At 37.4% G+C, this 13419-nt stretch overlaps 1 protein-coding gene across 3 annotated transcripts; it reads right to left on the bottom strand.

Annotated features, from left to right (window-relative positions):
* Positions 1-1889: 1889 nt before the first annotated feature.
* Positions 1890-13102, bottom strand: LOC122833720 (N-acylethanolamine-hydrolyzing acid amidase-like). Of its 3 annotated transcripts, XM_044121535.1 has the most exons (14): positions 13037-13102; positions 12554-12687; positions 8767-8957; positions 5790-5954; positions 5544-5667; positions 5035-5125; positions 4864-4949; positions 4604-4776; positions 4470-4532; positions 4326-4392; positions 3963-3991; positions 2890-2959; positions 2757-2784; positions 1890-2665 (listed from the first exon to the last, which is right to left on the bottom strand). In XM_044121535.1, exons 3-13 carry the CDS (start codon positions 8946-8948, stop codon positions 2764-2766), a joined length of 1071 nt encoding a protein of 356 aa, XP_043977470.1. In that variant the 5' UTR covers positions 8949-8957; positions 12554-12687; positions 13037-13102; the 3' UTR covers positions 1890-2665; positions 2757-2763. The 3 variants fall into 3 exon arrangements, with proteins under 3 accessions (XP_043977470.1, XP_043977468.1, XP_043977469.1); XM_044121533.1 differs by lacking the exon at positions 13037-13102 and having other exon boundaries at positions 1890-2784; positions 12554-12742; XM_044121534.1 differs by lacking the exons at positions 12554-12687; positions 13037-13102 and having other exon boundaries at positions 8767-9013.
* Positions 13103-13419: the final 317 nt, after the last annotated feature.

Consider the following 13419-nt stretch of genomic DNA (forward strand, 5'->3'; position numbering starts at 1 on the left):
CCTTGTACGCTGCAATCAGTGTCTTGCTAGAGAGTGCTCTCATTGAGAAAGGAGACTTTTGGAAAAAACAGAAAGATAAATTCCAACAATATAACGCAGCCTGCTGAGATATTCACATTTGTGAGATAAAACAGAGCAAGCGCTAAAAGCTGTAAGGAGAGACAACTTTTACATGTATTAGCAGCGACACAAGTGAGCCTGTAGATGGCAGTGTTGCAGAACAGCTTGGCACATGTTTGGTTACTTTACTCAGGTTGGAATCTGGCCTTACCACTTCCTGTTAAAGGGGTAAGGAGGTTTTATGTAACAGACTTTTTTGAGCTTTGTATCATGTTATTCCCTCATCATCTGTTGAGCCCATTATGCTAACTACTTCTCAGTAAAGGTCCCTGGTAAACAGCATAATGAGGCGCATAGTTGTGATGACGTGAACACCACGTCATCACAACAACGCCATGCTGGAAAGAGCAGGAGCTTCTTAAAGAAACAGCAGCCCGATTTCAAGTCATCAAATTGCAAAAAGAATAAATGGAAATAGTTTAAAATGCTTTGTGCAAAAGTAGTTTAAAAAAAAACTTTTTAAAAGAAAAAAAGTTTCTTTTAAGTTGTGCTGCATTTTTATAAGGCAGCCATGACTGTCTGACTAGAAGGACAGTCAGCTAGTAGGCTATAGTGGTAACATATAGCCTCTTCATTGTACTGTAAAATTCCACAATGTTCCTGGAAAATACATAATACTGTACAATACAGCCCCTGGGCACACACTCTGTGCATCATGTCCTCCCTACTGGACTGAGGTGGAAAGTGAATATTTTTCTACGATTTAGAATCACCTAACTGCTTCTGTGTTAATGATCTGAACTTTGTCTCCCTTTTCTTTAGCGGTCTTGTGTTGTGATTTGTGTCGTCACCATTTGCTGTTCATTTTCAGTTCACCTTTTAGATTCCTCCTCGTATTTAGGTTGGGATGTGCACTTCAGTCTTCACGTTATGCTTTCCTTTGTAAGCTCTTATTTAGGAACCCGACTTTCCTGGATGTACATGTTCTCCTCGCCACCTCTTATTCTGAGTTTCTACATCACCTTTTGATGTTTGATTGTTTCCTGTTTCCATTTGTACGCTTTTCTGGTTTTCTGGTTCTCTGTGTTGGTTCGTTTCAGCTTATCTCCAGATCTCTGCTTTCCCTCATTTGTCCGTTACTAATAAACCACATCTCTCTTGTTCTGCAATCACCATGTGAGCTTAAATATCTTTTAGTTTGTCAGATCATTCTGAGAAGTTTTCTTTCTATTTTTATCAGAAAGATTGATTATTCCCTCTCTTTAATTCTTCAGTAGTATGGAGACTTGTGAATCTAAAGAAATAAAATGATTTCTCTTTTTAATTTTGCATTAAACAAATGAAAACAATTATACTAATCTTAACTGGACTAAAATAGGAAACTTTAATTCAGATTTAATACAAGACAATAAAAAAAAAAATCCTTTTTTTTTTATTACTATGTGTAAATATTTGCTTCCACATTTGGAGAAAATTTGTGTTGATGATTGACTTGGGTTTCCACAGAACTGAAGAGTCTGTAGTTTGAATCGTTTCAGAGAATCGTTCATCATCCTCATTGCCCTCAGCTCTTATCAATCTTTCACCAAACAAAACTTAACGCTCAATTCCTCTTCAGCTGCATGTTAAAATCACTGTTGCCCTGTTACTAAAGTTAAAGTCCAAACTGAAGCCACGGGAGGTGTTGCAACTAAGATATAGTTCAAAGACACTTTTTGGAGAAGAAAAGAGAAGAGAGGTCAGACTTCCCATTTCCTCTTTATAGCATGTTTTATATATATATATATATATATATATTCAACTAAATTTAATAAACAATGACACTTGTGGTGAATAAGGCTGGGTTTTATTAACAACAGTAAGTGATTTCCAGACATCCATTATGACATGGTGCAATGAAAATGTTCTCACAATCAGTTGTTAAATAATCCCAATCTACTTTTTCTGTTTGAAACGTTTCACATTATGGATTAAAGCTTTATTGCAAACGCACAGAAATAATCGACATGTATGAAGAAATCCCTAAAAATCTGTTAAAACATTTGTATGATTTTTAAAAAGCATCAGTAAAATTACATTATTTACACCATTTGCATAAGACATTCAGTTGTATGTGCACTTACTAAAGAACTCCAGTTTTTTTTGTTTGTGTTTTTTTCTATTGCTGGACAAATGTAATGGCGTGAGTGATTGGAGACCATCATTATTTATATGGCTCTGGTTCCTGATAGAGTTCAGTGGCTTTAGTTTAAGGTCAAGCTGTTTTCTGTGAGATAAGGTGAAAACACTTGTTGGATAAATGAGCTCGATATCAAACTGTGTGTTTGGTTATCTCATGTCTACCCACAATTCAATTCAGTCGTTTTTCATTAAAAGTCTCATTAGACAAGGCGAGTTATTTTAATCCACCTTCAGGCAATTAAAGAACCGTTTCTTCAATTTTGTGCTTTAGAAGACAAAAGAAAAAGATGAGAGACTATGGTCAAAAGTCTCTTTTCTCTCCTACTAGAAGTTAATAACTAGTGATTCAAAATGGACCAGTAGCAAGCTAGCTGGGTAAGGCAGCAACAAGATTAAATGTTCTTTCTTTAAAGGTAGTTTCATCCTAAAAAAAAAAAAAAAGAAGTCAAACCTCCTCAGTCTCACTTCTACATATCTGCATGTGATCAGCAGAAATGTGTTTGTGTTTCACACACAGCCAGATCAGCCGGTTTTGGAGCAGCCCTAAAAAAATAAAATAAAATAAAAATTAAAAAAAAAGATCACCAGATGTAGATGAGTGAGTGAATTACTCTGGTCATTTTTCATCGACCGTTATCTCTTCCATACCTGTGGTCTGACGAATGTGGTGTAATTCCCAGGCAATGCTGCACTCATAACTGTGGTATAAACTGTAATTCTGTGAGGATTTAAGACAGAAGGCAGAGGACACCGTCAAATGTGACAGAATTAAAAAGAGGTTACAGTTCAAATATGTCTGAGGACTTTGTAAAAAGGTTCAAAGCTCAGCTGCCAGGGTTCTGACAGCCATGAAAATAATATATTACCCATGTCCGGATAAATATTGAAAAAAATCAGAATAAGGAGAAATATTTGCATATTTAGACCTTATTACCAATTCCAGGTTGTCCCCTTTATGTCCCTCCTTCCATGTTGTCTACATCCATTTCTCCCTTCGTCCTTCAGCTCTTTTTCCTCCTAACATTCCTGCTCTTTCATTCTTTACTTTGTTGCCCTTCCTCCCTGGCCTTTATCCTCCTCCCTGTATCTTTCCTTTCTTCTTTTTGTTCCAGCCCTACTAGACCTCGTTGTCTCTCTCCCAGCCAGTCTCTTCTCAGTTTCCTGCTCATGCTGCTCCCCACAAAATGCCACCCTGGGCAGGTGCCCATGTCACCACTTTCAGAAACCACCACTGCTTTCACGAGAGACTAAGTTTGGCTTATGACTCTGGAGTTGTTGTCCCCCTTAAACTAAAGAATTTGATTACTAATTTAATTATTAACAAGTTATTGATTAGAATGACTAATCATTCCATAAGACAAGCATTGACGCGAGTTCTGATTCCCAACAATTTTGATGCCACCTTGTGAGGTTGGTACAGCTTCATCTCATACCTTTCCTTGTGTCCTTTCTTCTTTCCCTCCTTCCCTTACTTTCTACTTCTGCTAGAACCTCAGTGAACTGTGGTGTGGTACATTTCAGAATAACCATAAAGGACCAAGACTTCTGGAAAAGTCTGGATGGTTCACATGAGAAACGTGCAAAACCTGATAAATAGCACGTCGGTAATTTGGTGTCTGCTGAACAACAGGAAGTAAAACTGCTCTGAGCAGAGCAACAACAACACTCGTGTGATTACTAGATGCTAACAGATTAAAGACGGCAGTAAACAAGGTTCTTACCTGTTGCAGACGGGATGCAGTGACAAGACCTGCAGGACAAGACTCACTTATTATCAGACCTTCACAATGTGTCCCGTTCTGAAATGTGAAGAGACTCTCACTACAACCAGTAGCACCTAAACCTAACATCTCATCATTATGGACTTTTCACTATATTTTGAAGTGCATTAAGTGCAGAACAAGATGGTCTAAGGAGTTCCCTCAATAAAAACTGGGGAAATCTGCTCAGACCTAAATGTGTGTTAGTGGATCAGAGGAAGCAGAAGAATGTTCTATCACATGAAATCTCAATAAAGCCCATTGTGATTAGTGTTTATGAGGTACTTTAATGAATACCTTAGGTATTGACTAGACCCTACTTGCCTGATAAAGTTTGTCCATGTTGATGTGGTCTTGACCGGTAGCGTTGAGAGCCTTGTTTGCCGTTTCCCTAAGATGCAATCACAAAACCGCAGCTTAACCAGTTAGCAAACATTATGGATCATCTCATCATGAGAGATGACTGACCTTCGATGGTCTTTTGCAGGAGGAGGAAGCCAGTGGTCAAAGTTCGTCTCCACTCTGTACCATCTAAACAAACGAGGAAAGGTTACACCTTCCTTCAATCCCATCGACTCAACCCCACTGCAGATCCTCCTCACCCTCCATTTATAGGCTCCAGGGGCCAGATGTCAGCGGGGCCCTTTCGGTCTCTGGTGATGACGACTCCCTCCCCCGCTCGCACCCCACCCACGATGTAGTACACCCCGGTGATGAGCGGGGTTTTGGAAAGACGCATGACTGCATCCAGGAAGTCCTCGGCCTCCTCCAGGGTCTAAATGAGTCACACACGATTCGTTTCACTTCCTCAAGCTGCCAACGCCACATTTCCCCACCGCCTTCTCGTGAAAAATGGACTCACCTCCCTCATGAGCCAGCTGACCGGCGACCTGTGAAACAGGAAGGCGGACACAATGTTCTTCCACCAGTTCCACCAGTGCTCAGTCCCTGGTGAACCAGGAAACAAACATTAAGAATGGGGAACAGAATAAAATCAGATGCAGCATCTGTTCCGACCGTGAGATTGTCTCACCTCGCTGATCTCCAGATATGGTGAACTTGTTGGGACTCATTCCCGTCCACAAGCCGACATAACCAGCAAATGACGTTCCGTAGTACACCGCCTAAAAGTCAGTATCAATAAAGGTGCATCACAGTTTCCCCGTCCACTGGTCAAAAGTTTAAATTACAGCATTTTTATGAGCGTTGGACTGATTTAAGTACAGAGTATAACTTTGCTAATCGCTATTAGAAAACTCTGAAGACAGTTTCAAATGTCAGCTCCATGGTAACCTTCTCTTTGTGTTAAACAAGTAGAACTCAACACACACAGTGTGAAGTCGGCTCTACTTCCAATATAAACATGGAAGCATAAAAAACAAAACAAAACAAAAAACAACAAAAAAAACACCATTCTGAACATGCAGAAATTGCACACAAACAAAAACTGCTAGAAGAAAAAGAGCTTGTGGATATACGAACATTTTGTATAAATTCCTTTGAACAGCTACCATGCTCCATCACTATGAGTCCATATTATACCTTTCCATTCTTCTGGAAGACTAAATTCATAGTCATATTTCTCAGAACAGGATGAGGGTAGTCGAGATTCCTCCCGTGAAACACGTTCCCATTTTTATCTTGAGCCACGATGCTGGTGCAAAATCTATGAAAGCGGAAAGTCGGTCTTTGTTAGTACTCCTTGGCTTCAATGGTGTATCCGTCTACATACTACAAGCTGGCTTTGTTCATTTACAAATAAAGACATATAATTGGAACTGTACATACGCAGTGAATTCATAGGCAAAGTTAAGAATGATGGCGTCAGACAGGTTCCCTCCCAGGACAGAGGCCAGGCCGCGGATTTCGCCAGCGTACGGCGGAGGAATGTATTTTTCCATGGACTTCACAATCGGGATCGCTGCCTGATGCACCCATTTTGGAACTGTTGATCTGTAGAAGCAAAAAATAAATGAATAAATACATTGAAAAAAAAAACCCCACTGTGTAAGTTACTGTAAACATGATCATAATTAAAACATAAATGGAGTGACTCAGATGTTGACCTGTTGGTGTGTTGAATATTTGTCATTTCTGAGGTGCTCTATATATGTAACATGCCAACCATCACTGGTGTCATTTGTAATTAGCTTACATCATACCAGTAAGCCTTGTTTTTACTGGTATTAGCTTACTAAATTACTGGTATTAGCTTACAAAAAAATAGCCAACTAAAATAAAAAATTGGGATTTTGAAGTGCAGAGTGGTAATAAAGTGTGCCATATTATTTTAATTATTTGAAATTAACATCAGATACACTGATTTTACAACAAACAAGTTTGATATCTTATAATTTCCTAACACTGACAAAAACCAAGAGCAGGAAAATGTTAACTCATATGTATAACAACTATTAAAATAACACAGAAATAATTTTCCATGTGTAATAGTATTTAGTTTGTATTTTTTGTTTTTGATATTCTACATGTTTTTTTCACACTAGCTTGGTGCTTGTGGACGCCCCCTAGAGGTGTGAGGGACTTTCAGCAGTCGCTGTAATCATTTTGTGTCTTGGGCCGGCTCTGATTTTACCGAAATTAAATTTGATGATTTCAGATTACTTTCTTTTTTTTATGCTTTTATCAAGGCAGCATAATGTTACTCAGCCAAACACAATTTACAATTGCTAAAACAAACAAGCTTTTTTTTCTTGGCTGTCTCACATTAAATCAGAATAAACTTCTCCAGTCTTGGGTAAATTAGGATCATCAACATTTCTTCCATTCGCTACATCAAGGAATAAAATATTTTTTGAGATAAAAGTTCATTATTTTTTCTTTAAATTTACCTACATTTTGTTATTATTTACTTCTGGAAAATTGTACCTTTCTCCTTCCTGAACATTATAATGGTGGACACTTCCCATGCTTTTTATAATTGTGTACAAGTGTTGTAACAGATGGACGTAGAGCCTTAAGGCTCTGAAACTGCCCAAGAGTGGAAGTTTCAGTGTTTTATCAACAAAAAAGTAAGGTTAGACCAAAATGAATTTTTTTTGTTTTGTTTTGAAAATCTATGCTATACGGAGCATGAAAGTCACCGGACTGGTATCAGAAAACCTCTGTGATGAGATTGTGGCAGTGCACTAGCTTGACATTTGAGATCTCAGGCACCTTGTGCACAGAGGCCCATAGAATGAGGAGAAGGACCCACACCCCCAAATTCTACGTAATAGCTAAAATCTGAAAATACGTGACACTTACCCTAAATATTTTTTGGGGATTTTTTTTTTCTAAAGAAACTCTTAAAATATTGCTTATTTTAATAGATCTAAAACCAAATGCACCTTAGTACAGAAATATGCACAGTGGAAACCATCTTAGCAATACCTCAGAAGCTGACATCTACAGTCTTCCTTATTTCTTCCCTTGGGAATACAGCCAATCAGTGCCAAGGAAAATAAATTGCACTCCCAAATTGACTGCCAATAGAAGGTCAAGTAGCATTGTGCCAGTGTTTCAGTTTCTCAAGCTATATTTCTGTTGAATATTTTAGATATTGTCTATGCAAACAATCCATGATTTTGCACAAATAATTTGGAGTAAGGCTCCACAGAATAGATGGTAATCCACTGTATAACTTATTGGGAACCCAGGGAAAAGTGTGACAGCTTCAGGTTTCAGTTGAAATCCAAAACGAATGTCTCTCATAATTACAGCCATAGCATCAAAGATTGAGGGAAGCAGTAGATGGACAAAGAGCAACTCAACAGTTCAGATGTGACTTTAAAAAAAAAAACAACCTCGGGCTCCAGGGCCTTAGTCTCTAAGGTCAACAACCCGAGCTTCACAACACTTAATGAGCAAATAGTACAAAAGTGTTTTTGTTTAGGAAAAAAGATGGAGACTAAAAAATTCAACGGGCTTTGGTACTGTAAGCATGTGTAGACATTAGAGAAAAGTAAACTGTAAACATGTATAACATCTAATGCTGCACTTACTGAAAATAGAGTTCATAATACTGCAGTATATAACATTACGTGCAACTTTGCTGTATATATTTTGTTCTATGCAGTGCTTTGTGGTTTAGATGAGAGGTTACTCATCTTTATTATCTAGTTTATTTACTTTGGATCAACATTATTAGCTTTTCCTTCTTTTGCTCTTTTCTCTAGTTTGTTATTTTGTTTATATTTCCTTTTAATTCCTGTAAAGCACTTTGTATTGCCTTGTTGCTGAAAATGTGCTAAATAAATAAAATTACCTTTACCCTTACCTTTATTACACCAGTAAGAGCCAGAATTGTAATAGTACGTCTCTAATGTAAAAATGTTGACCTTTATTTTGTTTCGTCCTCCAAACGTACCAGTTGAACTCTATTGTTCAGTCGTGTAATGCTATTGGATGGGGAATTTGCATAGAATTTCCCCACACAAGCTCATAAAATATTACAACTACAAAAAATTTTGTCTGAGCAAAATCACTGTGAAAAAATACATCTTGGGATTCATTGAACCAGACTGTTCAAAAACAAAACAAGACGTGAAGAAATTGCAGATAGCAAAAGGCAATTTTTGCTATCTGCATCCGTAATACTGTCCTAATACTTTATTAATTACCTGAACACAAGCACTCATTTAAACTTAGCTCAGCTGGTCTGTGAACGTCACTTAGCAACGTAGCTTGTAAAAACATTGTACTAAACTTTGCAAGGCAGAGCTAAACTACCAAAATACGCTGAAAAAATGGCGTAAACAAGACTCACTCGATGATTTCTGCCGCGGCTTTGCTCAGGTAGTCAATGTCAAAGACTTTTTTGAGAACCAACCATCGCAGCTCCGGTTTTTCGTCCAGGTTGATGACCACGGTGGGAGGAGAAGGAAGCTGAGCCCGCAGGGAGCCGCAGAGTCCGAGCAGCAGCAGCAGAAGCTCCGCGGTCCGGGACATCCTGGCCTGCTGCAGTCAGAGGAAGAAGAAACACCCGGAGAAAACAAACCAGAGTTCAGATAACAACAAACCTAAGGCATAAAAAAAAAATCTCTTCCGCTAAATGCTTTTCAAAATAAAATAGGTATCCGATTAAGTATTCCTTCTCTGCTTTTTTGCCACACGAGTCGACTTAAAGTGTCAGTAAATAAAACAACAGCAAAAATACCACGTAAAGATGAACCCAAATTAATAATAGAGCGGTTTTCAAAAGACAATTTTCTTCTTTATATACATAAAAAAATTAAATCAACAACTTATGTGAAAATATTAGTGCCCTTCTATAAAATCATTTCTCATTTTCTGTAATATTGCCCTGCACACAAAGAAATCTGATAAGTATAACCAATAGAATCTGGTCTGACAACATAAAGAAGGTTAAAGGTGTCAAAAACTGACATATATACAACAACCTAAGAAAATTTAAGAACAGGGAAGAGGAGTAGAGTCTAGAAATATCAAAAGAGACATTTTGGGGGGGCTTTGGGATTTCAGCAAACATTATCTACACATGTAAAAAAAAACAAACAAAACAGAATAGTGGTGAACTACTCAGGATGGCTGGCCTACCAAAATTACCTCGCATCAATGATTGATCTAATAATGATATTCAAGAAGACAATATTACGGAAGAGGATTAGGGCCACCGAAAAAAAAAAAAAAAAAAAAAAAAAAAAAGACTTTTGACTTTAAAGTCAGAAGGTTTTTTGGGTTTTCTTTTTTTTCGGTGGCCCTAATCTTCTTCCGTACAATTTCCTTTCAAAATTACATAAAAATATATCACAAGGTTATTCTCTACAACAGAAACCTTAAAGTAAAAGCCACTAAAATGATCCTGAACTGTATTTTGGATAAAAGCAATAAGCAAAAGTTCAAGCATTTTCACCCATTCTGACCTCAAAATTCAACATAGCCTCCTTGCATATAAAATTTAGTAATATCCATAGTAACAAACTGTTTACTTGTGGTTCTTTCAGAAGTTCCTTAGGTGAACGTGTTGCTAGTTATGTTAAAGGTATATTTTTGTGCATTGTTAGCTTGTGCTGCCACAATCCGTCAGAAAATATAAACATATGGCCAAAAAACACAGGCGCTGACATCAAAAGTAAGGACTCAACGAGCCTGTAAACAGACCATTTAGTTTGTGGCTGCAGCAAGTGTGTTTTGAACGGGCTCCCAAAACAAAAGCGGTAGTTTTCATTGTCTACCGACAGATAAGAAAAAAAGAATTTTGCAAAAAATTTTAAATCTGAAGAGAGAACCCAAAATGCTTTATGTGTGCTCATTTCATTGTGTGGCTAAAAGGCAACGGAAGAAAACCCGAATCTGCATCGGAAGCAACTGAGTCAGTGAAGCAGCTACATGTGCTAATGCGGGTAGCTACATATGCTAGTGTTGCCATCCTTCCCCGCAATAGCTGTAGGTTGCGATAAACCAATATTGTCACATTTAAGCTTTGATAGCTGGTGTTCCCACATATTTTATAGCCTAAAAGCTCCGACGAAAGCGGTTAGCGAGTTGCTAACATGTAAACAAATGGCGGTTCTGTTATTGTGGCGGAAGTCGCGCCCATAAATCACGCAAAAGCCTCATGGGGGCTAGGAATAAGGTGGATTGCTTACACCAAAAAAAAAAATCTACCCAAATTAAATCCTTTGCATTGATTTCAGCTTTATGTTGTTCTATGGATATATGAAAAATAGGACTTTTCTAGGGCCCCCAAAACCTCAGAACACAAAACCTTGATCCCTGTTATCTAAAATCTGGTCTAGCCCACTTCAAACAGAATTAAAGTAGCATTTATGTCATTGCCACATCTTTACTTTGGAAGTAAAAATATCAATAATATCTACACCAAGTCGGTATCTGTTCGATACTAGCATTGTAAGGCAATTTCTTTAGTTTGAGATTCCTTCTTGAAATTTAATTTTGATTTTTAATTGTTTAATTGGGAAAAACTGCATACAAATGTATTTTTTAATTGTTTTTATTAATAATATTAATATGTTGTGGTACTTTGTAGACACCTGTAAAACTGTTCAGATATGTAGTTTGTTGTTGAACTCAAATACAACAGGCGGAGATGTAGAGTAGATTTTTTGTGTGTGTTAAACAAAGTGAAGAGAACAAAAAACCCATGGAGAACACAAGAGTTGAACATAGAAATCCAAGAATGATGACAGAGAACGGACAGGGAGATAACGGGAGGAACCAACAAGGAGTTGGTGTCAGTGTGTCCCTCGTTATGACTATTGCTACTAGCAGACCAGCTATAGGCTAACCACAACCACTTATTTCACACTTCACTGAATGTACTTGAGTTCTGTTTAATATTGTGTTTAAACAATATTAAACAGGGCGTTAAAACAGGGCTGTTTTAACGCTGTATTTATGGTACCGTAGAAAAGTATCAAACTTTGTTTTGTTGGTACATTACAACTACAAACTTTAATGGCTATAACAGAATATGTGCATGCTAATTACAAAAAGCAAGTTTCATAGACCAACTCAATTATAAAGTTTAAATTTTTTTTACATAGTTTTGACATTTTTTTTCAAAGTATACATTTTGTTATAGAAACATATAGAAACAGTATCCTGCTTTTATGACTGCAGAATTATTTTAGAGTTTGTCTCCCAGCTTTGAAAAGACTAAAATTTCTCTACATTTCTGTTAGCAAAAAGGAACATTCTCAGTCAGAATATGGCGGAGAATATTTATGAACTGCTGTTTTCAAGTGCTGCCAGAAGTTCTTAATTGGACTGAGGTCTCAACTTTGATTGGATCCTTCTGAAAGTTTATGGTTCTACTGTCGAGGTGTAAAAAGTGCTTTGCAGGGGCCAATTGTTTTATTTTTTAAATGCCACAATAATGAGAGCGAGAAAGAACATGTCAAAGATCTATGTATTAATGTCTTCAAAATCAGAAGTTTGAATTAAAAATAATTACTTTCTTTTTAAACAATGGGTCGTGACATCATGGTTTGGGAAACTTCTGATAGGTTAACTAATGTGATAAAAAAAGTTAAAAGGGTATTGTTACTTTGACAAAGCACTGGTAGTTATTGAGTACATAACCTTTGTATGCTTTGGTCATTCTTTACCTACCTACATAGTTTATAAAATTATCGGAATAAATTACATGAAGGGGAAATAAAAGAGGATTTATTTTTTAGTCATTCTGAAACAAATTGTTTTCAAATTATTGCTACACATTCCTCTAAACGACCATAAAACCCAGTTGAGTTTTCCCCTCTAGCTGCCTAATATTTCATTTTTAACTCCAGGGCTTTGCCATCTTAATCAGATGGTCTTATTTTATGACATTTGAGTTACTAATCGAGCCACCAAGAAAGAGATCTGAACTACTGAGTGTCCACAGAGAGCCAACAATATTAAAACATTTTCTTTTTTTCCCCTTTTTTGTTTTAGCAACACTCAGCCACTTGGGGGCAGAAGAAGCCAACATTTAATCTCATCTCTTTCCTCATTAAACTTATTCATACACCTCGAGTTTTTCTACATCCATGTGCTTTATAGCAACGCCATTACAGTGGCGTAATTACCTTTGCGAGGCATTGGATCGATTCCGCCAGTAGTCTCAGGATGACACTTGCAGTCCAGTCTGACTAGCATGGATGCTAACCAAGTCACGGATCTATCACAGGTTCAAACATGTAAAAGCAGCAACCACCGACAGCTGTAAGAAAGCAGCACACCTGTTTATTTCAAGGTAAAGATGGAGCAGAAAGCGGTAAGGTGAAGACAGAGGTTGCAGATTCATAAAATGACAAAAACATGTGAGAAATAACAAAAAATGTTGACCAGGAAGCTTAACAATACTGGAGACACGCTGGAGGCTAATTTTAAATACGAGATATAGCTAACACTACATGGCATTATTCACTGTGAGATTTGGTTGAAAAAATATTGCCCTGAAGCAGCTGAAAAACTGTTTTCGAGTAAAGAAATTTAAAGACATCAAAGTAAAACTATAATAAAGCTCAAAATGTGCAGCAACTAAGAGTTTTCTACGTTAAAGTAGCTACTTTAACTGGACGAGTAGAACGTGGCTCTGCTGCGCCACACCTGAATAGAATAATTAGGTCATTAGCAGACCTCTACACAAGAAGGAGGTAATTAAGTCATTTCATGCCAGTGTTTTGTAGCTGTGGCACATCTAAAAACTGCGGGACAGCGACCCTTGAGGACTGGAGTTTGACATCCCTGCGCTAAACGCTTTAACACTAAACCGTTTGAGTAGTTCTCTAGTCTTATCTGTAGTTTACACAAAGGAATACATATTGTTAGTCTGTGCTATAGATTTACTGCTCTTTAACGGCTGGACCAAATTAGATCTGCTACATTTCTAAACTTTTTAACTCTTGGATATTTTAAATAATTATGGAGGTTGGTCAAAACAGTTTGTGAA

The sequence above is a fragment of the Gambusia affinis genome, linkage group LG07 (genome assembly GCF_019740435.1).
Source record: "Gambusia affinis linkage group LG07, SWU_Gaff_1.0, whole genome shotgun sequence".
Classification (NCBI taxonomy): Eukaryota; Metazoa; Chordata; class Actinopteri; order Cyprinodontiformes; family Poeciliidae; genus Gambusia; species Gambusia affinis.

Coding starts and splice junctions, on each gene's coding strand:
- LOC122833720 (XM_044121535.1), bottom strand. CDS start 8,948: ATGTCCCGGACCGCGGAGCTTCTGCTGCTGCTGCTCGGACTCTGCGGC. Junction 5,126..5,543: donor TCTTCCAGAAGAATGGAAAG/GTATAATATGGA, acceptor ACTGACTTTTAG/GCGGTGTACTACGGAACGTC. Junction 4,533..4,603: donor CTGGAGCCTATAAATGGAGG/GTGAGGAGGATC, acceptor TCGTTTGTTTAG/ATGGTACAGAGTGGAGACGA.